General features: G+C 30.9%; 1 protein-coding gene, 1 long non-coding RNA gene and 1 other non-coding gene across 9 annotated transcripts; 2 read left to right on the top strand and 1 right to left on the bottom strand.

Moving 5' to 3' along the window:
- Positions 1-2,660: 2,660 nt before the first annotated feature.
- Positions 2,661-5,455, bottom strand: LOC108325126 (trihelix transcription factor PTL). The gene is made up of 2 exons (XM_017558137.2): positions 4,873-5,455; positions 2,661-4,021 (listed from the first exon to the last, which is right to left on the bottom strand). The coding sequence occupies exons 1-2, from the start codon at positions 5,319-5,321 to the stop codon at positions 2,920-2,922; spliced, it is 1,551 nt and encodes a 516-aa protein (XP_017413626.1). The 5' UTR covers positions 5,322-5,455; the 3' UTR covers positions 2,661-2,919.
- Positions 5,456-15,732: 10,277 nt separating this feature from the next.
- On the top strand, positions 15,733-15,806 carry TRNAR-UCG (transfer RNA arginine (anticodon UCG)). The gene has a single exon. It is a non-coding gene; the product is annotated as a tRNA-Arg (tRNA).
- A 1,084-nt stretch (positions 15,807-16,890) lies between these two features.
- Positions 16,891-27,467, top strand: LOC128195961 (uncharacterized). Of its 7 annotated transcripts, none has more exons than XR_008247924.1 (6): positions 16,891-17,384; positions 17,657-17,730; positions 22,809-23,014; positions 24,238-25,467; positions 26,443-26,633; positions 27,140-27,467. It is a non-coding gene; the product is annotated as an uncharacterized LOC128195961 (long non-coding RNA). The 7 variants fall into 7 exon arrangements; XR_008247927.1 differs by having other exon boundaries at positions 24,238-24,404; positions 25,119-25,467; positions 26,443-27,467; XR_008247922.1 differs by having other exon boundaries at positions 26,443-27,467.
- Positions 27,468-27,943: the final 476 nt, after the last annotated feature.

A 27,943-nucleotide genomic window follows, 5' to 3' on the forward strand; every position in this document is an offset into this window, starting at 1 on the left:
TAATATAAATAACAGTAAGTCTAATATATTTAAGAGTAGTATTATTATGAGCAGAATTTAATTTTACTTGTTCGGTGATACAATATTGTGTAATAATATGAAATTGACCATTTACAGTACAGTATAATTTTGTATAATATTGTTATAGAATTTTTTTTTTTATTTTCATCATCAATATGCTTCACAAATGTAATATAATTTTTATCTGTTTTTATTATTTATATTTTTATTGTAAATGCATCTTTTAACTTTTATTATTTTCAAAACCCAAACTGCAAAAAAATATCTTTCTTTCTGTAATAACCAATGTTGAAAATCCTTCTCTAGACATTAAATTTGGTATGAATGTTTAAGTCGTATGGTGTAAAATACACATTTAAAAAAGGTCAAATCACGAAACACGATCACCAAACCCTACAACATTCATTTAGTGCTAACATGAAAAAAAAGAAAATGAACTCTGTCAACAATTAGACAAACAAATCCTTGGCATCGATAACTAAATAATTTCTTATAAAATACTAATTATCAACAATTATGTGAAATCCGTCTAACTATTGTAAACATAAACTCCACCTGTTTTTCCAACTTCTTCATTGCCATTTATATCACAAGAAACAATGTTTCAGCAATTAACATATCATACTTTTACCTGTTCTCGAAATCTTGGTGCAGATAGTAATCATGGGGTGTAGAATGAAAAAGGCCATATACAATTGCCGGATTGAGACCATATTTCAAAAGTTTTGAATCACGTAATTACCAGTTTTTTTTCTGCACCTCCACAAATTCTTTTCTTGCACTTCCATAAATTTTTGTATTTATGTACACTTAAAAATATAAATTGTGTATTACGGAATATATAATTTAAAATATAATTTTTAGCACACTAAAATATACAATAAAATCTAAAATAATTTTATTTTATATTTCAAATAAACAAGTTAAAATTTAATTTTTTAGATAGAACTGAAACAATATTATGTATTGGGTTATGTTTCACAGGAAGGATAACCAATTAGGATTCACATACAAGGAGAGTTACATTTACGATTTTTTTTTTCCGTAATTTATTTATTTATTTAAATTATTGGCATACTTTTACGGGAAAATGCAGACAGCATAATAAAGTTGAGTGCCGTGGCTTAAATAAACATCCTTCCCCTCTAATCATTAATTTGTTTTAATTTTGAGGAGTTTGTCCATAAAAGCATGAAGAATTACTAAAATTATTTTCCATAAATAAAAAATAATTTATGTATAAGTTAATTTATAAATTTTTATATAATTTTTCAATTTGATTTTAAATATAAATTAAATTTAGTTTACAAAACATGTATATAGATATAATAATGCAATGAAAAACTATTATCGATTTATTTTAAACATATCAAAGTTTGTAAAGTTTGGAGATTTTATAAGCCTAGACTATCCTCTTTGGTTGGCTTTACATCCTTAACTCAGGGAGTGAAAAAAGAGAGTTGCAAATAAAAAAAAAAAATAATCTAACAGGTATGCTATAGCTGTAGACACTGGTAATGACGTCTTGTAGCGAAATGAGAAAGAATATCAGAAGGGTAATCTAGTAAATTGCAAAAGTTTTAGCCTTTAGTCGTATATTTGTCGTAAGAAGTTCAGGTTCAGAGAAAGACAACATGCGCATACCTTCATATTTTAACGGATATTATGTCTATACTTTCTCTTTTTTATAATTTCATTTAATAACCTTAAAAAAAATTATATTTATTTTTATTAGTTAAAAATAATATTTTACTTCTAATTAAAAGAACTTGGAAAGTGAAAGTAAGAAAAAAACGATGAGTGTGAAAATATAGTTTTCCTATTTAAATTGTAAATGTTTTTTCTTCCTTTTTTTTTTCTGTTTGAACGCGCATTCACTTGAACAAAACACATATTATTCATTTCTTTATGGAAAATATCCCTCGATGCATCTCCGCTTTTTATCTCTGATTATGCATTATCTCTTAACAAAAAAATAATATTTACAAGAGGATAAATTATTTGATAATTCAAAACTATCATACTTGTCATTAATCTCTTTATATGAGATGTACATGAATGTTCTTAATTTATTTAAAACTTGTAAAAAAAAAATCTGATTATAAACATACAGTGATCTCAGGTAAATCATTTCTACAAACAACAAAGATGTGAAGTAATCCTTAAAATAATACGAGAATCGTGTGTAATTTTATTAAGCTTGAAAGGTTGAATAAGTATAAATGCGAGCATAATGAATGCCTACTTCAAATCTAAAATACCCAGTTGTTGCATCCAGTAAAAAATATCTTTTCAAGGGTACATTTCCATATAAACTGGTATTTCATTTTTTAACATTATTTATCACGTTTTATTTATTTATTTCTTTTCTAGATAAAGAAATGAACAATATTTATGCAATGATAATCCAATGCAAAATGTTTTCCCAATTACCTTTTTTCTATTTTATTTTGTCCTTGTAATTGCAATTAGCTTTTCTCCTCTAGTTTTGTTATAAGTCTAAAATCCTTGTCCAAATACACAATGAGTCGTGTAACAACAACTTGAAACTGCAATTTAGAACCAATGACATGAACGCAGAAGATACTTATACTTATAGTGTTTTACATAGATGCATATATAATAGGTAAACTCTGGCATTGATGCATGCATGGATAAAACTCAAAATTAATGAAGAAAGTGAATGCTTACACTGAAGCATGAGTCCTCATACGTTACACTAATATAAAGTTAAAAACATGGTCTAGAATAGCTTGTGATCTGCGAATGATTAAAACTTGCTAATTAATCCTAATCAATGAGCCATTCAGAAAGTTTCCTTTAAAAGCTCAGAACTGAAAAGCAAGTGTGGTATATACTTAACCTTTCTGATGAAGCCTGCGTTATAACAAGAATATGTCAAAGATCATCATCATCCGTCACCTTAAGTCCCAAATACCAAGGCCTTCTTTTCCCACCATCACACTCATCCACTGTCCTTCTCAGAGAGATGCTGATCTCATCCCATATTTGCTTGCACTCACTTCCACTCCTATCAAATCCCAAACAACCCAGTTTTGCTGATATTTCATCCCAAAGCCCATTCTCCAAGTACCCATTTTCTCTGAATCGTTGCTCAAAACCACTCCTTAGCTGTATCAAATTTGAAATCTCCATTTCTGTCCACCTACTGCTACTTCTTTGATCCTCCGACGGAAATTCACTGCTCTCAATCTTTCCTTGGTCCTTGTTCTTATTTCCTGTTTCTTCAACCATAGCTTCATCCAGGGGCATTGCTTCCAGTTCTATCCCAACGTGTTTCCTCACAACCTCTATCAATGCAGCATCTCTTGCTTCAACCCATGCTTTCTCTTTAGCCCACAGTTCATGCACCTGTTGGTCAAACCACATTGACTCTTTCCTCTTCCTTTCTTCCTCCTTAGATGACATCTCTTGCTCTCTTTGTTCAACAACGCTCAGCATTCTCTCCATCCAAGCATCTTGAGTCTCTATGATCTTCCTCATGTGGGAATCCACATTCTCCTCCACTTTTGCTCTCCAGCTTTTTCTTAACCTCCTCTGATCACTTTGTCTTTCATCCAACAACGCTTTCTGCTTCTCCCTTGACTGCCTCATCATGAATGCAATGGCTGAAAGATCCTCCTCGTTGTTTTCAGACGAGGATGTCTCGAATTCAGATGAGTTTGAGATGCTGATGCTCTCTGAGCACTTGGGGTTATTACCAGAATCCCCATTGTGTTCTTGGTTAATTGTGAAGGTAGGTGTTTGAATGTTAGCATTGTTTGCACCAGCACGATGGGTTTTATCTGAAGTTGAGGCATGATTTGCGTTTGCTTGGTCTCCACATATTGCTTCAAGCTGCCTGAAGAACCTGTAGTGCTTCCCATCTTGTCTACTGGCTTTACCTTCCTTCGTCTTCTTGTAATATTTGTACAAATTCTCAAACTTCTCTTTGCATTTCTTTCCACTTCTTTGGTACCCAAATTCCTCAGCCATTATCCTATACACGCATGCACATTAAAAATGTAAGTGGAGATTCGTTAGCACATTAATAATTCCCTCTTTTATTTTTCCCATTCTTTTCCATCTTGGATAAAATCTGGGTGACAGTAATAGGAAAATCTTATTTGGTTCAAAAACCGTACTAATAACAAAACGTAACATCACATAAATCTTTCTTTTTTAGGAATGCATGCATGGAATTAACATTCGTGTAATTGTAAATCCATTTAAGATTTAAGATTTCTCCATTAATAAGCGTTCTTATGTTTATCATTCTATCTTCTTTGTATTGTATATTAACCGTGTGTGCTGAAGGATTTAAATAATAGAAACATTCTCTCTTCATTAAAGATGTCAGAAACATCAATACAATTATCCGAGTTCAATCAAGAAAATAAACTCCAATATATAGCCCTAAGTTAACTAGCCGAGCAAAGTAGCTAGCTAGGTCTAATAGTACTAAAAACAAAGACAGGCTTTCAGGGTGCTGAAAATCCTTGCACCCATAATTACTTACTCACAGAAAAACCAGTGCAAGTATACACATTGAGTCAGTGGATTTCTTGGACAAAACTAGATATAGATAACAAAGCCACATGGATCTCTCAGTTATCTGTAAGTAATGGCCTGTCATTTTCAAATGCAAAGAGGAAATTAGCCTCCCACCCCCCCAAAAATTGTAAACCAGCAAGATAAAAGGAAAAGACAGAAAGAACAACCATATTTCTTCACTCCTCACTCCTCAACCACACTATGCATTTCCCCAACTCGTTCTGAGTCTGAAAACAAACCAGAAAGCAAAAACAGTGGTTTTCTTCCTTTTTTTCAGAAGTTAGTATATACATATACCTAGAAATCTCATTCCACAATGGTGCTTTCTGATTATTCTCTCTGAACTTGCAATCAAGACGAGATCTGATCTCTAGAAGCGAAAGGGTCTCCTGTCTTGGCCACCTGTTGTTCCCGGAATCAAAACCGAACCACCCTTTCTCTGCACTCTCCATGCTGCAGAATGCATGATCCGAGACAGCAGCAGTGGCAGCATTGGTAGGGTTGACACCAGAAGAAGAGGAATAGTCATGATGATGGGCAAAGTGAGTGAAGGCGCGAGGGAAGAAAACGTCCCCAACCATGTTGTGGTCATAGGTGTTGGGTGGAATTGTAGTGGCAGCAGCAACCGGACTGAGACCATGGTGAAGACACAGTGGTTCAAGTAGGTGCGTGCTTGAAGGGTTCATATGGGTTCTGGGTGGTATAAAACGCCGGAGATCCTCCGGCAACCCATATGGGTCACCCATGTTCACAGAAGACAGTGAGAGAGAAAAGGAATAAAGGAAAAGCAAAACAAAGTGTACAGAAGACACAGAAGGGATGAGAGAAGGGTCTCGCTTGGTTTCTATCACACAACAAGCAACACTTTTTATCTATTTTTCATTTACCTTTTTCACCCTCTATTTCATCTTTCACAAATTTGACGGCAGCCAGCCACGTTACTCCCTCATTACCTAATACAAAAATAATAAACAGACCTTCAAAATATATATATTACTAAATTATACAAAAAGAAATAATGAATCAGTAAGCATTAAAACTCACTTTACTCTTGCAAAATATGTAAAAAATTGTTTATTCTTGAACTCTACGTGACTGTAATGAATTGGACATAGTTATGAGGTATTTTTACAATGAAGAAATGAGATAAAAAAGATGAAAAAAAAAGAGTGTGCAGTAATAAGAGATGAGTATTAATTGTGAAGGACGAAACGGACGTTGATTGTTTTAGTAACTTATTATTATTATTTGAGGAGAGGGGACAGGATCCGAGTCTACCGCAACTCTTAAAAGTTAGACTCATCTGGGTCAGAGCATGAGAGAAAGAGAAAGAGGAAGAAGAAGGTAATTAAAGAAGGTGATTTAAATAGTAAAGATTGAAGTACTTGGTAGGGAAAGTGTAAATTATAGGTTCCTCTTAGAGCCATCCTTTGTTCTTCATACCTAGGAGATATAAAAGTACCATCATCAAATGGTTTTCCTTATTCATCAGCTGAATCATCTTCTAGAGAGACAAACAATTGCTGTTAAATTCTCTTCTCTCATTCTAAACCAAAAATATTATTATTATTTCTATATACATGCAGTGAGTGAGAGAGAGACAAATGGCAGAGGATGAGACGATCAATGGTGACGGATGCACAGTATTTCAGACTTAACCTTTTCACTACTTTACTACTTTACTTGCTTTTAGCAGTAGCAGCAGCATCTTTGTGGAGGCTGCCATAACTTAGCTTAAAGCCAACACACCTTTCTTAATCATTCCAGTTTGGTGAACGTGAACGTGAACCTCCTCCATTTCCTTTCTATCTAACATCATCTTCATCTCTTTATTCATCAATCTCCTTGCTAAAGACTTTCAACACTCTGTGTTTTAGGTTCTTTTAACTTATTTTTCTTAGTTCATATGACTGCAATGACATCTACTAAGAATATATATCTTGGATATTTGCTTATTATATATTAAAAAAAAAAACATATGACTGTATAAATATAATGTAAATAATTAAACACCAGTGCTTGTAGAGTTTGCTTTGTGATTTTTAGAATTGTATGCTTGGAAATAATATCTAAATTATATGTTTATAAATAAGCAGTGTGTTATAATGAGACAAGTATTCATATTAATCAAATTTAGTTATCATCATAAATAAAGATGTTCTGAGAAGTCAACTTATAATTGAGCTAAATACTCAATTGCTGTAGAATTCCGAAATACACTGCACTTGGATAGCACTTTTTTTACTTTTAGGGAACAGAAAGGAATGACAAAAAAAAATATTCTCCCAATGTATGCAGCTAAAATCTGTAATCATCATCAGATAAATAATTTTAATCATATATGTGGATAACAATAATGGATTAAATAATTTGATAATAATAACAATAATATATAATTCAAATTATTTATATTTATTATAAGTTCTAATAATAATCATCATACTTGATGCATAATCTAAAATTGTAATTTTAGAATAGTTAAATCCTTCTTTCGAATATGCAGATATCATTATTAACACTCATTGCATGGTTTTAATAAATAAAAAACCCAGAAAGAAGAACAGGATAATAGAAATTTTAATTTTCTTAATTTTTATACCATTTTGTTTAGTTGTTAGATTTTCAATTGTCGACATTGTAGATATGTCATTTGTTAACCTTTTTAATAAAAAATAATAATTGAATCATAACGTGGGTTATATATATAAATTAGAGATATTTTCATTACCTAATTTTGGGAAGATTTCATCTTGTAGAAATTATTTAATAAAAGTCTTCATTAAAATTAAACAAAATCTAACAACTAAAAGCCTCCAAAAATATTAATGATAAAATATTACATTATTAAATCAAAACATTATTTTAGTCTTTCTTGTTTATATAGTAAAGTCGTTTTCACGGGTCTATGTGAGAATCTTCTTTTTCTGATCCCTTATCATCTTCCATCTATTTTACTTTGCCGCACCATGCAATCATGAGAAAATTCAATGTCCATTTATATATATATATATATATATATATACATATATATATATATATATATATTAATTTCTTGAATTTCACCTAACCCTTTTGATCCTCTTTCCTAAAAACAGACTAACAATTTCTATCAACTTTCATGATTTTATATTCATTATAGCCTTACTTGTATATGAATTTAGCATAAATTATTCATGTAAGGATAGTTTGGTTAAAAAATATTATAATATTCAAAAATATGAATTATTTTTTATTTATTTATTTATTTTATTATGTTGGTATATTAGTTTAGTGTTTATGTATTTTTCTAAGAAATATATAAAGATATAAAACCTTTTAAAATTATTTATTCTTTGAAATTTGTCTACCATGATAGTCCTAGAAATATTTTAGAATTGAGGTTTTATCTCATGTAAAAGGCAGTTGGTTTCTTGATTAAAATAATCAATATATAAAAATAAAATAATAATTAGATTAATGAGAAATAGTATCTACTAATGTCTTATTTGATGAGATTTAATATATTCGTGTTGAGAATAATTTAAGAGTTTAAGTTTTATATTGGATAAAAGTTATAAAATTAAATACCGTATAAAAAGAATACTCATAAGTTTAATAAATTATATTTTTGGATTGAAAGTTGTAAATATGATTGAACTCAAATATGTATATATATTTTTTACATAATGACTCTTGAAAGAAAAACACTATACAAATTACAATTGAAAGAGAAGTCCTCCTATGTATTTTTATGTCCTAAGTAAGAAATTTCTCTGATCAAATTTCTCAAGTAATAAATTACAGAATATTTAACAAAAAGAGTAAAAGTATAAGTTGTTTATGTTAATGAATTATTAAAGTGATAATTTTAAGATCATATTTTGGGTTTTTATATTATAAGTTATTCAAAAAGAGTAAATTTATGATTTAGTTTATTAATAACATTTCAAACGTAACCAATAAATTTAAAGAATTTTCATTTAATTTATAATTTGAGAATTTTAAAAGACAACCTTAAGTATGTATATTGTACTATAGGTCTGGACGGTCCTGAAGGATAAGAACGATTAAATGATCTAAAGACCAAAAATATCAGGACCCTAACAGGCAAGACCAGACGGACATCAGCAGTACCAGATGGTCAAACTCGAAAATTAATCCTTTTAGCAAAGATTAAGGTAAGTATTGATTAAGTGTAATAGGTCGAGATTAAGGTTTCGCTCAAGCTCATCTCAAAAACTATAAATAAAGGTAAAAGGTAAGTGATCGCCTGTGCATTTATGACTATTGCTCTGATCTATACGGATCGTTTGCTAACTTAAGTATCAGAGAACCTTTCGCAAGTACCCTCCGAACGGCTGGAGTGAAGACGAAGGCGAACCCTACACCCGAAACACACACACACACTATATATATATATATATATATATATATATATATATATATATATATATATATATATATATATATATATATATATATATATATATATATATATATATATATATTAAATTAACATCTAAGTGAGTATTAAACATATTCACTTGTAGCATACTTCACAACGAGTCAAGTTACATGCACCCAATTAACCATGTGAAAGTGAAACTTCTAAGGCTTTTCAAAACTAAAATAATCATTTAAATAAGTTTAAAGTTAATAAAAATCAATTATGTAATTGCTATTTATCTAATTTCAAATATTCAAGAGAACTAAAATTTGGGAAGGGAAATTTGATAACAAGCAAAACTTTTTAAAAGTATACACCAACCTAACAAATATTATAATAATATAAAAATATCATTACAAAAATATGTGTAAGTATCAAAAGAAAAAATCTTCAATAAACTCAAATTTATTGAAGGATTTTATAATTTAATTCACCAATAGATATTTTTATTAGTAACAAATATTTATTGGTAAAATCCGTTTACAGTATTTGTTTATAAATTACAATTTATATTATTGATAACATTTTTGTCAGTAATTTATAATTACAATTATTAATAATTAAATATGTTACCAATATTCATTGATAAGTTATAATTTGTATCTTTTCGTCAATAATTATAATTACATTTGTCAATGGTATTTTTTTGTCCCTAAATCCATCGCCATTTTGGACAACAATTCTTTTGTTAGGTATGATGAAATAGGAGTTTAAAATAAGAGAAAAAGAAAAGAAAAATGATAGAGGAGGAGTAGGGGAGTAGATGCTCTATAGTGAGTTACTGGTGGTTTGATGATGATGTGCGATGAGTTGACAATGATGCAAAGATGCAAAAATTGTAGATGTCATAGTTAGAGAAGAAAATAGAGAAAGAGAAAAATGAAGACGAAGAGAAATAAGAAGAGGAGAAGGGAAGAAATGAAAACTCTACAACGAGTTACCAATGACTCAACGGTCATATACGGTGAGGTAGTGTTAACATAGAAATGCGACGACAATAGATGTTATAATTAAGAAATAAAGTTAAAAATGAGAAATTGAAAAAAGAGAAATAGAAAGAAGAAGAGATGAGTAATAGGTGACAATGATGCACAAATTACAAGGATTAACATGCAAAAATAAGAACAAGAGGAAAAGGAGAAAAAAAAAACAAACTCTATCACAAATTTTACCAATTATGAAAATATATCGATAATTAATTTGTATGCTCGAATTACTAATAAAATATTATTATTATATTATATGAATTAAACCGGTCCATAATATATTTTTTCTTATAATGTATAGTAATATATAAAATTAAATATCAAATTTTTTAAGCTGTGAAGTAAATAGTTTTAACCTTCATGGATGTGAGATCATTATTCCTCTGTTTTTAATGTTAATAAGAAAGTAAATAATTAAAATTTTGGTGTAATTAAATAATGTGTAGGTATAGTTTATTTATTTTGATGTAAATAATATTGGTGTATGTTTGATGGTAGTTTTTGTGATTTGTCTTATCTGTGTGATAGGGGGAGAATAATAAGTATGAGAAATGGTAGAGGGTTTGGGGTTGGGGGGGCCAGAATCGGGAATCGTGGCTGCTGAAGGCATTTACATGGAATAGACTACGTACCTAATATTTGACTTCTCTCTTCACCACTCTTCCCTCATCCCATGGCTCAAACTTCGAAGCATTCCTAATCTCCTCCTTCACTTATTGCTCTCACTCACCACCACCATCATCCACTTTTCAACCTTTCTTCTTCTACATCTCAAAAATAAAACAATGTGTAATATTTTTTTTCTCTTCTTTTTCTTATCCACGTGTTAACTGAATAATTTATATTGATAATGATACTTTAACAACATTTTTTTTATAACATTTTAACATCATCTACGTGTCATTTTATGATTGGTTCATGTTAATGTTTATGATTATTATTATTGATTGTGGTGTAATTTTGGATCAATCACAGAATGACACGTAGATGATGTTAAAATATTGTCAAAAAAATATTATCAAAGTATCATTATCCTAATTTGTTAGAAATGTTTCATTTTAGAACGCTGCCTTTTTAATTATCTTTATCAAAATATAAGAAAATAGACAAGAGTGTTAGTTGGACTCCACAATCGATTTTAGATTTCGTTTGTCTTCAGGAGAGATAACTACGTATGTGCATATTCCACCACAAATAATAAACAAACTGTAACTCATCGTCCTTCCAATTCTAGATTCGACCTATCCAAACATACTATATACTTCTACATCTACCTCAAGGGACAAATCCTAAACAAACTCATCTTTTAACATTAAATTATAAGAACGTGAAGAAAGTGATTAATAAAATAGTTAACTTTTTTTTTTTATATCATGGAAAGAGATTCTTCTAGAAAGCTTAATAGTCTCATTATATATTAATTTAATAGTTGTATGAGAAAATACATATACGATCAACTTAAACTCATGTTATATCAATTTACTTAGATCGGAATAATTTTATATATTACTATTAACAATAATTTAAATATATTTTTATCTCTTAGTTCTCTAGTATGTATTTTACAATCAAAATTGTAACGAAATTATTAGATCTAAAATGAATAATACATTATACATATACATTGATTTGAGTTAAAACATTTACGTCTCGTTTGTTGAGATAATGAAATTTTAAAGACATATTATTTTCGACTAAAATTTTATTTTAGTATGTCTAACAATCTTACGTTACTTAGGATTCAAAACTCATAACAACCTAAATACATACATTAAAAACAAAAGTGTAGCAAAATTTCAAGAACTAAAAGGAATCATTCCACAAATGCAATTACATATTTGTAATATTGGTTAAAAATTTGATTTATATTTAAAAAATTGATCTTATTTATAGTAGATGTGAGTATATACATATTTAAATAGGACTAGATATTATTGGAAGATCTAAAAATAAATAAACAATATATCTAACAAATAACAAACTTTGTTATGATAAATTTTAATGTCATGTTAAAGTATAGACTTAAAACTCAACTTAATCCTATAAAATTGATTTTTTAAAAATTTACACTTCTTTAAATTAAAAATTTTAATGTTAATTTTAGATTTTCAATAATATTTTATGTATTACAGTAATAGAACCCACATAAAAGTATAAAGGAAAAATTGATTTAATAGTTACTTATGTTTATAAAATAACTGATAGAATAAATCACGCTTCCCTATAAGCTAAATAAGGTAATTTCGTAACGGATATAATGACCTCTTAAACATTCGGCAGTAACTGCCTTCACTGGGTTCTTCAGTTCACCATAATATATCAAAGTTATAAAAAAAGAAAAGAGAGAGAGAGAGAGAGAGAGAGAGAGAGAGAGAGAGAGAGAGAGAGAGAGAGAGAGAGAGAGAATATTTGAATAGAAATATTAATAAATTTTGTTATAGATGCAATAATGAAATAGAAGGAATATAGTCTAATCGAAAGAAAGTCTTACATAATCAGTGAGAAGATGATTCAGTGATTCTGGATTGGAAAAATAAAAGGAAAAGAAGTGAAAAAGTTGTAGTGACTGAATCGCTGTGAGAACTGATTGCTTGGTTCAGACGTTGGTGAGAGCAGATGTTGCAGCGTATGTGAGTGTAGGCCACGTTCTCTTTCTCCCTGCTGCCATGCACATTGACGTAGCCGCGATATATAACAAAAGCGCAGAAGAATCAACCAAGCCAAACTTGTGCAAATTCACAAAAACCAATATCTCCCTCATAATCTCTGTCACGTGACTGCAACTGCTCATGTCACATCATCACAATTTTAAATTCTAAATTTTCTTTTCTTTCATTTCTCTCCTGCTTCAAAATAAAAAAATATATTTTAACATTTTTTTATAACATTTTAACAAAATACATGTGTTAATTTGAAATCGGTTTATTTTGAATATTTTTTTAAAATAAATTCAAACGGAACAAGATAATGACATGTAATCATTATTAAAAAAATTATTAATATGTTTATATGATACTTCAAATTCATATATATATATATATATATATATATATATATATAATTTATAATAGTGTGAGATCTCTATAAACAGTTAAATTTATCAAATTAGGACAAAGTTTATTGAATTCCTTTTTATTTAAACAACAAAATAATTTTCTAAGTGTTTTATGACATTGCGGATGTTGCTTTTACTTATGTTTGTTTCTAAGACAAATTTAACACACTGAAATATTTGAGTAAATTTTAGATAAATTGAAGTCAGAGTGAAGTTATTTAAATTAAAAAAATATAGTAAAAAATTAAAGAATTTGAAATAAAAGTTTATTAAAATTTATGATTTATGTGATAGCTTGATAGATAAAAACACATTTTGATTTTTAAAATTAAAAGATTATTATTTTACTTTTCATCATAAAAATAAGTTAAAATAAAATATGATAAATGTAAATTATGTTTGTTAATATTTAAAATAAAAAATTCAAAATGATAAAATTATATTGAAATAAAATGCAATTGGTATAAATTAAGTTTAAATCAATTGTGGTTGAGTAATTAGTTTACATAAAAGTATTATTATTATTATGAAATGTGAGTTACTATTTAAAATGAAAGAATTAAAATTGACAAAATTATATTAAGTATAAAGTTGTATATATACATGGTTTTGGATAATGAAAAAATAAAAACTTAAAAGATTATTTTTGTAATTAAACATAAGACCTGACTTTCTTTTCTAATATCTTCATTTATGGAAGGATCCAAAGAAGTTCATCATCTCAAATCTGTTTGCGCATAAATCTCAAAATCAATTCATTCAAACAAATTCCACACATCATCCTTTTATTTCTTCTTCTATAATACATCAATTTAAACACAACCTAAGAGTTGTAACTATGAAGAACTTAAGTTATTTTTTCAAATCTAAATCAAAACAAGAAAGTTTCTTGGAGAAATAATTATGATGAAAAAACAATTATAATATAAAATATGATATCCAACTATTCAAATATATATAATATCAGCGATAAAGAGTCGGAGTACAAGGATGATTATCCTTCTCCGCTTAAGTGATTTGTTGAGATAGTATTGTATTTGTTAATCATTACATTTAAAGTATTGCTTAAAGAATTTCAGAACTTTATCACAATTTTGTTTCTATGAAATATCTTAGAATGTTAGAAGAGAATATATATTAGAATATTAAAAGAGAATAATTTTTTTTAAAAAAAAGGTTGATTATATCGCTAAAATAAGAGAAAAAAAAAACTTGGTGCACTGCTTTGATAAATCCACTTCAACACTTCCTAATACTTAATTGTAGTTAGCTAGAGTTTGAAATATAGGAGAAAGAGAGCTAATAGATAAAGCATTGTTCTTGATGGTTTAAAGCTCATTTATAGATTTGAGGTGCATTGCATGTTAACTTAATTAGCTATTCTATGGTAACCTTTCGATGTTTTATCGTCTCTTTATATTCACTCGGTCGGTCCAGTGGAGGATTAGGCACCTAGCTTTGAATTTTACTTTAGAACTTTATTTTTTTCATCACACAGCAATCTCAGTATAGTTTCATAAAAGCATTTGTTTAAAATAAAATACAAAAAACTATATTCATTTTATAATACAGGGAACTAGAAAGCTGAATACACATAATCTTAATTTTTTTTTTAAAGTTTGATGTTGAAGTTATCTCGATTTATAATAGTAATAGTAAAGGCAGTGTAAATATTTTGATAGTTTTGTCGAAAATTTCTACAGAAGAAGGCTGATTATTGTGTTAAAGTTTATGCCATGCATGATTAAAAGGTGGAGAATTTGAGAAAGAGAAAGTGAAAAATGTGGCTTTGTGTTTGATGATGAGAAAGAAGTGCTTGTCCCTGCCTAAATAGGAAAGGTGATTAGAGTAGGACAGCTAGACAACATGGTTTGATCATAACAATTGTACGGACAATTGGAGAAGTGTGGGACCATGATCGGAGAATGGACGGCTATGATGCCATTGCATCATCATTCATTCACTCCGTAAAGTAAACAAACAACATCAAAGTTTTGTTCCCTCTTTCCATCTTCATCATTGGAGAATCTTGCATTCACAATCTCCCCAAACCATCTTTTCTTCTTCTCGGTTCTTCAATTCATAAAAATACGTTTAATTTTATTTTAAATTTATCCAAAAATTTCAATTAATTGTTATTAGATAATTTATGATATTCAACTTTTATGCGGATGGGTGGGGAAACCATGCTCCAATATATATAATTTAAGAGAATATACTTTAATTACATCAGGTAATAGTTATAATGTCCCACGACTACAGAAGCAAGGGACTAAAATTAGGTAAGCATATGAAGCTGATATTGATGTAAACCAAAAAGTTCAAACACATCAAAGAGAGAGAATACGAAGATATTGTTATAATGAAACATGATGAAGGGGAAAAAAGTTCATGAAATACTGTGTGCTAACATTGGGATGGGGGAGAGAAAAACATGTTAAACAAAATAATTTTTATCATTTTCTTTTGAAAGTTTATCACTTTTGTAGTTTTTTATAAGTATTTACTGAATACTGGCGCTATTGAGCATTTAATTTTCAACTCCTTCCCCTTTAATTTTATAGTATTTTTTTTACGAACTCTTTCTTGTACAAAACAAAGTATAATTATAACTTTTTATTAAAAAATTTAATTAAATTTATTTAAATATTAGTTAAATAATAAGTTTGTGTGATGAATTGACATGTAAGGACCGCATAGCGCAGTGGATTAGCGCGTTTGACTTCGGATCAAAAGGTCGTGGGTTCGACTCCCACTGTGGTCGCTAGTTATTTTTTTATGTTTTTTCCTATGGGCTATTTTCTTCCAGTCCACCTAAGTAAAAAATGGTCCATTACGACTTTGTGTTGATATTTTTGGGCCTTTGTTTTTGTAACCTCGTTCTTTTTCTTTTTCTTCACTCTACTTTGGTGTATTTGTAATTTTCCCCATCTATTTGAATTATTTTGGCGGAATATTCCTTTTAATAATTTATGTATTCAATTCAGAAATAAAAAATAAAATTGGAAGTCTTTAGAAATTAATCGTTTTAGGAGTTTGGTTTGTGAAGGTGTTGAAATTTCAATTAGAGTATTGTTACAACACCAAACTTTTAGTAAAGTGAGGATTAAAATAGAACAAGTCCTTAAGCCCTTAAGGTACCCACAATTGTAAAATTAAACCTAGCTTTATTTTATTTATTTTTTCCATATAAGAGGGTCAATACAAAAATTTTAATGTTACATGTTTCACACAAACTAACATGATTATTGAATACAGAGATAAAACAATATTTATTGAATTTAATAATTATGAAGTGTGAATATAATGTCGATCTTTTGATGAATTAAAAATATTATTAGCACAATTTTAAGAATAAGTATAATAAAAACACACCTTTGCTCATAAATGACATATTGTGATTTAAAAACACAAACAATATAAGAAGAAATTTGAGGATTAAAAAATCAAATAGATTTTTTTTTATTTTCTGTTTTAAAATCTTATTTTTAATGAATTTTAATATACAATAAGTAATTTAAAAAATAATGAATATTAAATTTTAATATAAATAATTTAATTATAATAGGTTAGAGAAATTGTTTATATAATTTTTTTTTAAATATTTATCAGGATGATATTAAAAATACAGGTGTCTATTTAAAAGAATAATGCAATTTAAAATTAATTAAAATAAATAATATTTTAAGATATCTATTTTTGAATGAGTTAAACTCGATAAAAATAAAATTTTGGAGGTGCATTTACTAAAAAGAAGTTTATGGAAAATATTGTGTTTTGAAAAGTTAAGGAGGGAAGTAAAAAGTGGCGGCAAAAGAACAATGGAAATAACCGTTACATTTGTCCTTCTGTTATATCTCTCCACACCCACTATATCTTCCCCATCCCTAACCTCTATTCATCGCTTTCCAATTCCAAACCCTAATTCTTCCATTTCTCTCTATTTTTCGTTTCTTTTTTCTAGCTACCATGTTCGGGTGTTAGGAAAATCTCCGCCAAATTCAAGCCGAAAGAAAATCTCTTGCTGCGGGTACAGTTATACTCGCGCTTCTTTCGCTCATTTTCTTTCTCATTTATCCGTCATCGTTTGTGTGACGAGAGGCACGAATTGCGTGATGTGGTTGTTGTTTAGTTTGGATCTGTTTATCGAGATAAGCGATTTGTTCTATTTCGTTTGGTTTGTGGATTTTACTCTGTAATTCTCTAATCGCTCAGCGTTCTGATCGAAAGATCGTCGGGGTTTTTCGGGTGTAATGGCACTTTATGACAGCACTGAATCTGTATCAATTGGAAACCGTTTCGATGGAAATGCACGGAAGTAAAGCGGAGAACGATCTCGCGAGTATCTACCTCTTACTGAATTATCTTCTGGTTTCAATTTAATTGTATCGTACAGGGGTTTGTCTTTTGCATTTGTGGTGAATATAATTTAGCTTCGATATGCCTAATAGAGATGTGTCTTGTTACCTTTCTTGAACATATAATTAAGTGCTACTAGCCTGATTAATTTATGCCATTTTTGTGCATGGTCTTTCTGATTCATTTATTATACGTTTGATCTATTGTTTTCCTTATCAGCTAATTTTTTATGCGAATGTTTCTTTATCTCTGAAGGATTATTGGGGGATGGTGGTGGTGTTGAACACTAAATCGAATGACATAACTTTTGCACTTAACTGAATAATAAGGTAAGGTCTATCTTTTTATTTCTTTGCAGATATCCTAGGTATCCTCCATAGGACAATCATGCTTGAACTTGGTAGGACTTTGGCAACAACGCTCTTCCTTCGAGTATTTCATAAAATATATACTCAAGGTTTGAATTCAATATACAATATTTAAAATTCTAACTGTTGGCTTAGGTGCAAAATTTGAATGGGAAAAAGTGCGGAACTAAATCTGTCAATTATGATAATCTTAAACTCCTCTTACCCTTTAAACAATCTTGTAGAGGATCCAGTTTTTGACGTTTAGATGGCTTTATTTTGGATGAATGGGTCACTAACAGCCAGCCACTCAAAACTATGTAGTTGGGCTTTGGTTATGTTTTGACAGATTGTCTTTCTTAATATTTATATACATTCCTATTGGATGAGTTTTTTGGCATTTAAAAATAAAAAAAGTATAATAGATACTGGCAGACCATAGACATACATTCTTGTTTACGAGTTCCTTCACAACGATTAGTATAGTTTGATTGTATTTCTTTATCCAAGCCCATATTTAGCATTTTGAAGCTGACTTAACCAGCCCGTGCACACCCATCAAATATGAAGCTTTTAAAATATTGTTGTAGTTAATCGTTGTAGCTTGTCAAATAAGATGAGAACAGAAGACAAGTAAACATCATAAGACACTATGGAATTTGATGAACGTGCCATAAAATGTATGCATAATGTAGTGAAAAAATGATAATTTTGTGCTTCTTGTTTTTGTTTTTTGGGTTTTCAAATGCTTTTTCTTGGAAATAATTCTCCAAACTTAATAGAATTTAAGTTACAAATTGATTTAGGAAACAACTTTCAAAATAAAAAAAAGTGAAATGGGAATTAAAAACTCTTATTCTTATTACTTTGCCGTAACTTTTACTGGTTCTTCACACCAAACCATGACAATGCCGTCGTCACTTCAAGCACATTTAATTTGTGAAATTGTAGGTTCTACTTAGGGTGAATTTTTATAGCAGTGAGATGGGTTGTAAAAAATATGAAATAGGATTCTATAATTCTACTCCTTAAAGAATCTGACTCCTTTCTTAATTACAACTGCCATAATCAGTATAATGAATGATTTAGAAACGTCGATTGTTCTGATATATACACTCCAGTCATTTCAGCTTAGCATTACACCACATTTGAGGAATTCTAGGGCTCACATAAGCCATTTTAGGGCCATTGTACTTGTAAGTTTTTTTGTGACATAAAGGCTTTCGGTTCAACCGGTAAGTATACTTTTGTTTCTTTGATAATGGTAGGCTAACAATGGATACTGCTTTATTTTTGTGATGTGGGCTAACAATTTGTGTCTGTTGACAAATCTGGTGGGGTTTTAACAAAAACTAGTCATAAATGCACTTTTCCATTGTCTATAAATTTGTTCATTCATAATAAAAAGTTCATTATGTTTTTGTCCTTGCATTCTCTCTCTCTCTCTCTCTCTCTCTCTCTCTCTATATATATATATATATATATATATATATATATATATATATATATATATATATATATATATATATATATATATATATGCACATTGTTTCTTTTTCTTTTGATATTTGTCCTCTTCCTGTCAAGTCTCTTTGGACAATTGTTTTCTGCATATATTTGTATATATGGATTAATCACAAATCTGAGTTTTTTAGCTAAGGAAAATTACATCAGTTGAAAATTTCTATTCTGCAATGATGTTTCTATGAACTGGGAGGTATTGAATCCTAAGTTACCTGGATTTAGTCGTAGGTGCTGGTTGTATTCTTGTATCTGACACATGTATGCACAATTTTTCCCTTGGATAATCATAACCATGAATACTTATGTTTAGTGTCATGACATCTTAAGGAATAGGGAAAAGATTGTTTAAAGGTTCAATTAATCTGATCAGTTTCCAACTGCTTGCGGGGAACCTTTCCTTAAAGTAGCAAGCTGAGCATGATATTTCTGGGATAATTCAGGGGACCAACCACCACCCTTGGAGCCACTTGACTTGTGTTTGTCCATGGGAGCCAGTGGGTCTTTAACTGTGATGGAGCTGGGTTTCATACATATACTGGCCAAGCTCCCACCACAAGAGCTGCTAGACTTTGGGGCTCATAGGGTTCCCAATATTAAGCCAACTGTTAAGGGGGGATAACCGCGCTAATTAAGTGTTTCACTTAGCATTTCATACTATTCTATGCAAAAGTTAGGCTACTTTCGGTTCCACAGAAGGAAAATAAAATAAAGTGAGAAAAAAAAAATGAAATAGAGTGAAAATTGTACTAGTTAGTTTAAGGAGAAAGTGACATGAAAATGAAGGAAGATGTAATTTCAAACAATTTAAATAATTAACATTAATTAATGGTATAATTATATAATCACCTGAACACTATTAATTATCTTTTTATGAATGTAATAATTATTTAAATTGACACCTTCAAATTAAAATTTCATTTTTGTCCAATCTGTTTACACTTTGATATATAATTGTAATGTACTTAAATTAATAAAATAATATCTCTTAAAAAATGGTCTAATTATATGTTTTAAAGAGACGAGATACAAATAATTTTGGAAAATACTAGTTTCTTTTATTCGTTTGTCGTGATATTCAAGTGGAAAGTAAAATATGTAAGACCCAATGGAAGTGTTATCTTTCTTTGTCATTTTTTTTTGTTACGGAACAAAGGAAATGCTTTCTTTCTACTTCCCTGTAATAGTCATTTTTTACTCTACACTTTCTCTTCAAACGAAGGGAACCTTGGCATAATGTAATATCCAAGTCTCTAGCATGTCATGTTGTTAAGAGCTGATGCGAATGACAGGTGCTCTATGATTCTTTAGTCTTTTTTGGTTAGCTCCATTGCAAGCAGCCCTTGTTGACACATGACAACCATCTTGGATTGGATATCAAGCAATAAGCATATCTAAACACTCAAGGAACCCTCTTTCATAAGCTAGTTATCGAGGAGGAGAAAACCAAACAATTTATGTACTCGAGTGAACATCCCGTGTTATTTGATGGACATAGTATCTACTAATACCCAAGTTTCTAGCACAATCATTTTCTCAATATGTATATTAACAAGTCCTAACAATGCCAGGTTAGTTCCTTCGAGATAAGATTTTATCTTTTTAAATTATGTAATGTTTAAGTAAAAAAAGAGTTTGTAAAATACTTGATAGATTAGAGAAAACAGAAGGCACTGTTTAACTCTGCTGAAAATTTTTATTCTTTGTTATCAATATTATGTTGTAGAAAATTTTCTTCTCTGAATTTTAGGAGGCATAAAATTTGACTGTAGCATATATTGGATTTAGAATTGGGGAGATGGCAAAATTTTGGAACTATCATCTGTCACCCATGTGATATGATATATAGCATTGTGGTCAATATTAAATTGGTTTCATTCATAGCAGAAGGAGTCCAGAACAAATTTTCACTATAAATGGATGAAACAATTGTGAACTTGCAATTAGTTTCTAAACTGAGTGCACCAATATTCAAAACGTAATACTGGAATCATGAACAGCGGTTTAGGGTTCTGGATCCTAGACTTAAATAGGAAACTGAAAACAGCACTGGGAAGTAAAGGTTGATAGAAGTACTCTGAAATGAATATATGTATAGAACTAGAGGAAGGGGTGTAATGGATGCACTGATGCAAGCCTTGACAAGGAAGGATGTGGATGCTGGAAATTTAAGAAGGTTTTGAATAAGTTTGTTAGAATAGAACAGTTAAATGTCCAGGGTTTGATTTACATGGAAATTGAAATAAGAATTAATATATTAACTTATCTTTTCGCTAATCTTGCTTTTAGTTCCACAATTGGATCTGCCGACTTCTTAAATTTTCAGATGCTATTTGTCCTTGCTCTGGTTTCTTTGATTTTTACTTATTTTATTTTAGTTTTTACATGTTTGGTTGTGTTTCTTTGAATTGGCTATGGAATTAAAGTCTCAGGATATATTTGATTCTTGTGTTTTACTAATCTAAATGATTTACATATGGCTTCAAATGCATCTTGCATGGAAAAGTATAATGCATTTTAACTGACCTATGGAATAACTAACCTTGCAAAAGCACTTGCAAAGTGCTTGCACTCTGCTCGCACTGGGCATGCATTGCAATTTGGTTTTCTCTTTGTGCAGAAAACCTGCATATGTAAAGCATGAATTACTTTTAGCCTCCTATCTCATGCCCGTTAAACAAAACTAATTCTAAAAGAAATGTGATGCCCTTTTCGAATGTTGTACTAAATGTAGGAGGAAATTATGCATGCCTTCCCAAATGTAATCATCTAATAGTGCAGCTCATAACCTGCATTTTTTTGATATATCTGTTAGAGATATCAATCATATTAAACCAGTTATACTAATGCATGTTTTTGGGGTTATGATCATACAAGGTTCTTTGATCAAGTTTACACAATCTGGGGCAAAGATACTTCTGAACTGTCTCTAACACTGGATACCTACATGACATCGTAGTTAGCACTTTTTATTTTTATAAATACATATTTTACATCTATATATGTGTGTGTGTGTGAGAGAGAGAGAGAGTGAGTGTGTGTCTACAACTTTGCTTAACATGTTCTGCCGGATGCAGCTGTCCTTTATCTCTCTCCTCAAACAATGATACTCCATTTAAACTGTTATAAAATTCCTGGAACACAGTGGCTCTTCCTACGTGTAAAGAATTTGTCAAAGTTAAATTTGTTTTTCTTCACATCTGCAGTCAAGTCCTTCTGATTCTAAATTGGATCCAAGGGATCTAGTTATGGCGTCCTGAGTAATGGAAGAATCGAGAGAATCTTGTGATGAAAAAATTTCTTCTTCTGATCTCTGATTATTGGCTTTATTATGCTCCCTTTTGGCCTTGAGGTTTCACTGTGTCTTCGAAGCTCTCTTGTATGGTGGGGTGTCTCAAAGGCAAGAGGATAGTTTTGTTGATTTAATGTCCCAAATCCACGTGATGTTATTGTATCAGCTGGATTTACTATGCATAGTTCTTCTTCAAGCAATATGTTTCTGTCAACATATGATTTCTTGCTGCTTTTTGACTGAACAGGAAACCTTGATGCCAGAGACATAAAAGCAGAGCTACAAATAAAGTAACGATTTTGGTGAAGCATCCTGAGCGGCAAGCACCTATCACTAATATTTAGCTTACCTTGAAAGGTGCTCTAAAACATTCTGAGTGAGGAAAACACCTATCACCGAGTCAACAACAGACCCTTTCCACTTTGAAAAGCTTCTATCTCCTACAATATAGAGGTATACTTGATTTGTAAATATATGTTGACTATTAATTAATTTAGCAATGAAATCAATATTTGAATAAGTCATAGTTTTCTGCTTTTTCTGTTGATAAATATGCTAAAGGGATGTTACTGAAAATATATAGGATTTTTTATAGTTTATTCATACCTGGGTGCCTTTAGATGTTTGTCCTATACTTTTGTTAAGCTTTTCTTTAGAAATCATGCTGTTGGAATATTATAGTTATTGATCATAATATAACTAGGCTTGTGCTTATGCTTGTGCATGCAGTACTAGTATTCAACTAATCATTATTATGATGGGAGTATATATTAGGGTATTGAATCACATTAATAATTTCTCTTTCTTCCCCTCCTAAGCCATTAATTCTAACACATCGAAGAATTCTATAATTAGAAGTTCAATGGTAATTACTTTTACTAGGGGACAAATTGAGGTGTTATAGGTATTACATAAGGTAATACAATGTCTGTTAAAGTAATTATTCTTACTCGAAAAGAGTCCTGTTTTGGGCCTTTGGTACTTGATGTTTGTGTATGATGTATCTTACCTTGAATAAGATGCATCCGTGCTACGAAGCAATCAACTCGTCCACGAAAAATGTTTCTTTCTTCTTCCCACCACATATCTTTTTCCTTATCAATTCCTTCGAGGCCTTTACTTCCTCCTTTGCCCGTAAATAGTTTCCAGGTTCTCTCTGTTTCCGGGTCAAGTTCCACTTTAGGCTTTGGTTTGTGTGTTTTAACTAATTCAAATTACTGGTAGGGTACAACGGAATGATATTCATTATAAGGAACAAGTGCCTTTTATCCTTCCATCTTCGATATGCTGCTCTCCCCAAGTTTGAGATCATCCAGTTGAGAAGTTATCTGCTCTATCAGAGTGGAAATTGTCTGGTGTGATTCCTCTGAAAATTAAGAACAGACAGTTATAATTATATGTTTGCTGAAAATTCCATTTCTTTGAAACAACACATTACCTGAGGTAGCAAAGCATCCACCAATGCTGGCTCTACTGTTTTGCTTCTCTACAAATCTAATATTTTTAATGCAGATATCTGGCATTTCGACATTTGACTGTGATAGAAATATTTTTTTGTCTTTTTTTCTTGCATTCTGAGGATTATCCTCAGACTTTTTTTTTTCTTGAAGACCTTCCACTTACTATTTTATTGAGTCTATTATCTATTTTTTGCTTTCTAATTACATCTTTGGCAGGAGTTGCACCTTTGAAATTTCAATCAGCTTGTAAAGTCTTTTGGCAACAGGAAGTATCAAAAGAATTTGTGGCTGAGTCGTGTTTGTTCTCAGTGCTTTTGCAATATTTTCTCATGGAACCCTTTGCTTCAATGGAATTGGAGAGGATGTTAGGCACCAACTGCAGGGTATTTTGACAAATCTGTTCTCCAGTCTTCTGAGAGTTTTCAAACCATTTTTCTGATTGATAGAGGATATTACCAATTTTTTTTGCATGATGATTATACTGCTGCATAAATCCATTATCCTTCCTGGCTCAGATCAGAATTTCCCTGAGCTGGAACTTCCTCAGTGACTGGAAATTTTGCTATCTGTGGTTCTTCTGTAATTGCTGACAAGGCTGTGACTGATTTCCTTTCTGACTGGAAATTATCAGTTTGCTTTTTATGTAGAAGTTGATTATCAACAGTGTTTTTTGGTAGGTTTTCTGTTTTAAGCTCATTGCACAAGCTGATCAGCAAAGTTGAGTTTGTATCATAGATTATAGTTGCCCCACCCAGCATCTCTGTGGCCTTGTGGTCTGAATTGTTATTGAGAGCTTTCTTATTTGTATGGGGGATCTCCTGATGGGATCCTATTTTGCTCTGGCTTTCATATTTAGTATGTTCTAAGTCAAAATTTAGAGCTCTCCAGCAGGACTTTTTAGTTGAAACAGCAGAATCAACAATTTCATCTATAACATCAGTCTGTGGTGTCACGGCAGATTTCCGGACATATTTCCTCTTTGCGTGGATTCTCTTTGAACTGTGTCTTTTGAGTTGCAGATTTTGTACTTCTTTTTGGCTTGGCCTCTACAATTACCTTTGGCCTATGTTTTCTTTTTTGGGGTGCTTTCTGCTCAGGTGTCTTGTTCAGGTCAAAACCCAGGACAATTCGCTTGCCGCAAATGTTGTCAGAACGCTTTTGATCCCCATATGTTGTAGAAATTGTTGCAGATGATGAATCAACAATTTGCTGTAGAAGTCCATCACAATATTCCTGAACTTCATTTTCTGTGGAAGCAACCAATTCTTTTCGTTGGTCTTTCTCCTGACTCGTGCTTCCAGTTATTGTATACTCTGATATTGTACAAAACTGGTTGTTCACAAATTTGAGTTGACCCATCACATTTGGTACTGATGGGAGAAAATTGGTAAAAGTAGGAGTTGCATCAACTTCAGCTATTGACACGTAGTTCAGATTATAATTATGGTAAGAATCACCTGTAAATGCCGTTTTAGTGACTCACCAATCAATTGCTGAAATCATAACGAATGCAAGGTATTGCTTCAACAGCTAAAAGAAATGGAGTTTGTTTTGTGTTTTAACATCACAAATCTTTATCATGTCTCTTTGCTGCTTACTTGATGTGTGAGGGATATCTGTTCTAGGTATTCACAATGTAGAAAAATAATAAAATAATTATTAAAGAAAATTATGGTCTATATTCATCATCAGTGTTTATATATTCATGTTTTTTTATAAAAGAACAATCACTGTTATATCACTTTATGTGCACCAAATATCTATTGGGTTTCTGTGAGGGTCAAATAGTACCGATACTTTTCTCTCCCCATCCCTCTTTCATTGCATTGTTGTGGAAGTTTCAATCATTGGAGTACAATTGAATTTGTCTTGAATCGCTGATATAATTTTTGGATTATGGGAGTATATACATTACACGGTTGTATTTCTTTTTCTTTGTAGGATTACAACAAACCGAAGGTTTGTTTGGTTTACTGAACTCTGTTAGTTACAGTTTGATATCCTTACTTCAGTTAGCTTCTCTACTGTAGTTAGTTTTCAGCTTAGTTAGCTCATCATTTTAGAGTTTACAAATAACTGAAGCTTATTATAGTAAAATGGGTTTTATAATTCTAATTCATGATGAAATCAATTTCGCTTCTACTCTGTTATTCTAATATGGCATCTAAAGCACCAAACAACTTCTCTAACCTGGTCTTGTTCTTTTCTCCTCCTCCATCAATGCCTTCGCTCACTCTTTGAAAAACTTGTGTGTAAATAGTGGATAGGACACAACACAAATATTCTCAATTGATTAAGATTTTTTTTTTAGAATCTTTATGTTCGTTTCAGCATATTTTTATTTCTTTATTTCAGAAAGTTTGATAGTTACAAAGAGGTGATGAGAGTATAAATAAAATAATTCTTTACTTCTCTGTGCAGTTAAATTTGGTATCAGAGCTTCTGAAATTGGGAGCTCTGGTTTTGCTGCCATGTCCGCAGCTGCCACTGCCACTGCCACTGTTTGCTGCCATTGAAGTCAATGGTGGGCCAGAAAGGTATGCCCTAAAGTGACAATCACAACGCAGCCCATACTTACTGGGAGCTCCAGTGAAGCCCTGTTAGGTTCCTGGGTACGAAACCTAATTGTCTCACAACCCACACTCACAATTGCACACAAAGGGGAAATAAACGAAAGAATTGTATGTATTCACACGAACGAATGTCGTATACAATGATGACACGGGAGCCTAACACCCTCACAAGGTCCAAGACCTGTCTATACAAAAGAATATGACTAACTGCCTTCTAACAATGAATAGAACCCTCCCTTCCCTCCTTTCCTAACTACTAAAACAGTTAGAATATTAACTTTGTATTAACTCTTCCTTCTCTCTTAAACCCATTATCTCCTATTATTTATATCCTATTAAGCCCCCTCACTATTGTGGCCACTACTTTTAATATAACTCAATTTCACAAAATTGGATTATTCTGAGATTTAAATTTGTTCATATAATATATTTTAGTCATGTTTCTCATTGGTATGGGATATCTAACCAGAAAGAAACTTCTTTTTTCGCCAAAAAGTTCCAGATTGTCGATGTTCTCACTAAAGCCTTTTGCCTCCTCAATTCAGGGCTCTTTGGCTCGAGCTTAGAGTTGTGGATTCGCATGCTCATCACCATTCTTGAGCTTGCAGGGGTGTATTGGAGTATATACATCTCTCAGTTGTATTTTTTTTTTCTTTTCTGGGATCTCTGTAAAAAATCAATTTGTAAAGTTAACTAAACTGTCAGTTACCATTTGATATCTTTACTACAGTTAGCTCATCTCTGTAAAGTTATAAATAGCTCAAACTTACTATAGTAAAATACGTTTTGTAATGTCTTATTCATATTGTATCAGACTCTCTACTGTTATTCTAATATGGATGTTAATCTACTTTATGCAAATTAATCGATTCAGTTCACTATCAATTTATATGTTTAAGCTTGAGTGGCAGAATGTGACATGCAATTTGAATTCTTTAATATTCATTCGTCTAAAGTTTGTTGTGCTTGAATAAGCATATCGCTGAGATTCTCTCCGCAGTGCAATTTGAATTCTCCGCAGCCATTCACCGTCGGGACTGGACGGTGAATGTCTTCTTTGGGTAAGCTGCCGGAGTTACTGTAACCAAATTCAAAATTCCTATATGGAAACAGAAGTCTATCTGCTTCTTTGAAAACAATGTCTGAAGCTGAATGGATATTGCATCTCTGAACATCTGCATAGGGATCACTCACAGCACCGCTAGCCTCAGGATAAAACTCTGGCAGCACTGTACTCGATACTATGTTATTATGGGTTTTGATTACTATATGGTTTCTCTCCTTCAATGTGGAACTTGAACTTGTCCATATATTTGTTGCTATCTATATTCTCGATGTACCTTCAACTA

Source organism: Vigna angularis, chromosome 3 (assembly GCF_016808095.1).
Source record: "Vigna angularis cultivar LongXiaoDou No.4 chromosome 3, ASM1680809v1, whole genome shotgun sequence".
Taxonomy (NCBI): Eukaryota; Viridiplantae; Streptophyta; class Magnoliopsida; order Fabales; family Fabaceae; genus Vigna; species Vigna angularis.

What these genes read in the sequence shown, in the direction of transcription:
- LOC108325126 (XM_017558137.2), bottom strand. Translation starts at nt 5,321, where the DNA reads ATGGGTGACCCATATGGGTTGCCGGAGGATCTCCGGCGTTTTATACCA. An exon ending in TTGTGGAATGAGATTTCTAG is followed by an intron (nt 4,022 to 4,872) that starts GTATATGTATAT and finishes ATGCGTGTATAG; the next exon opens with GATAATGGCTGAGGAATTTG.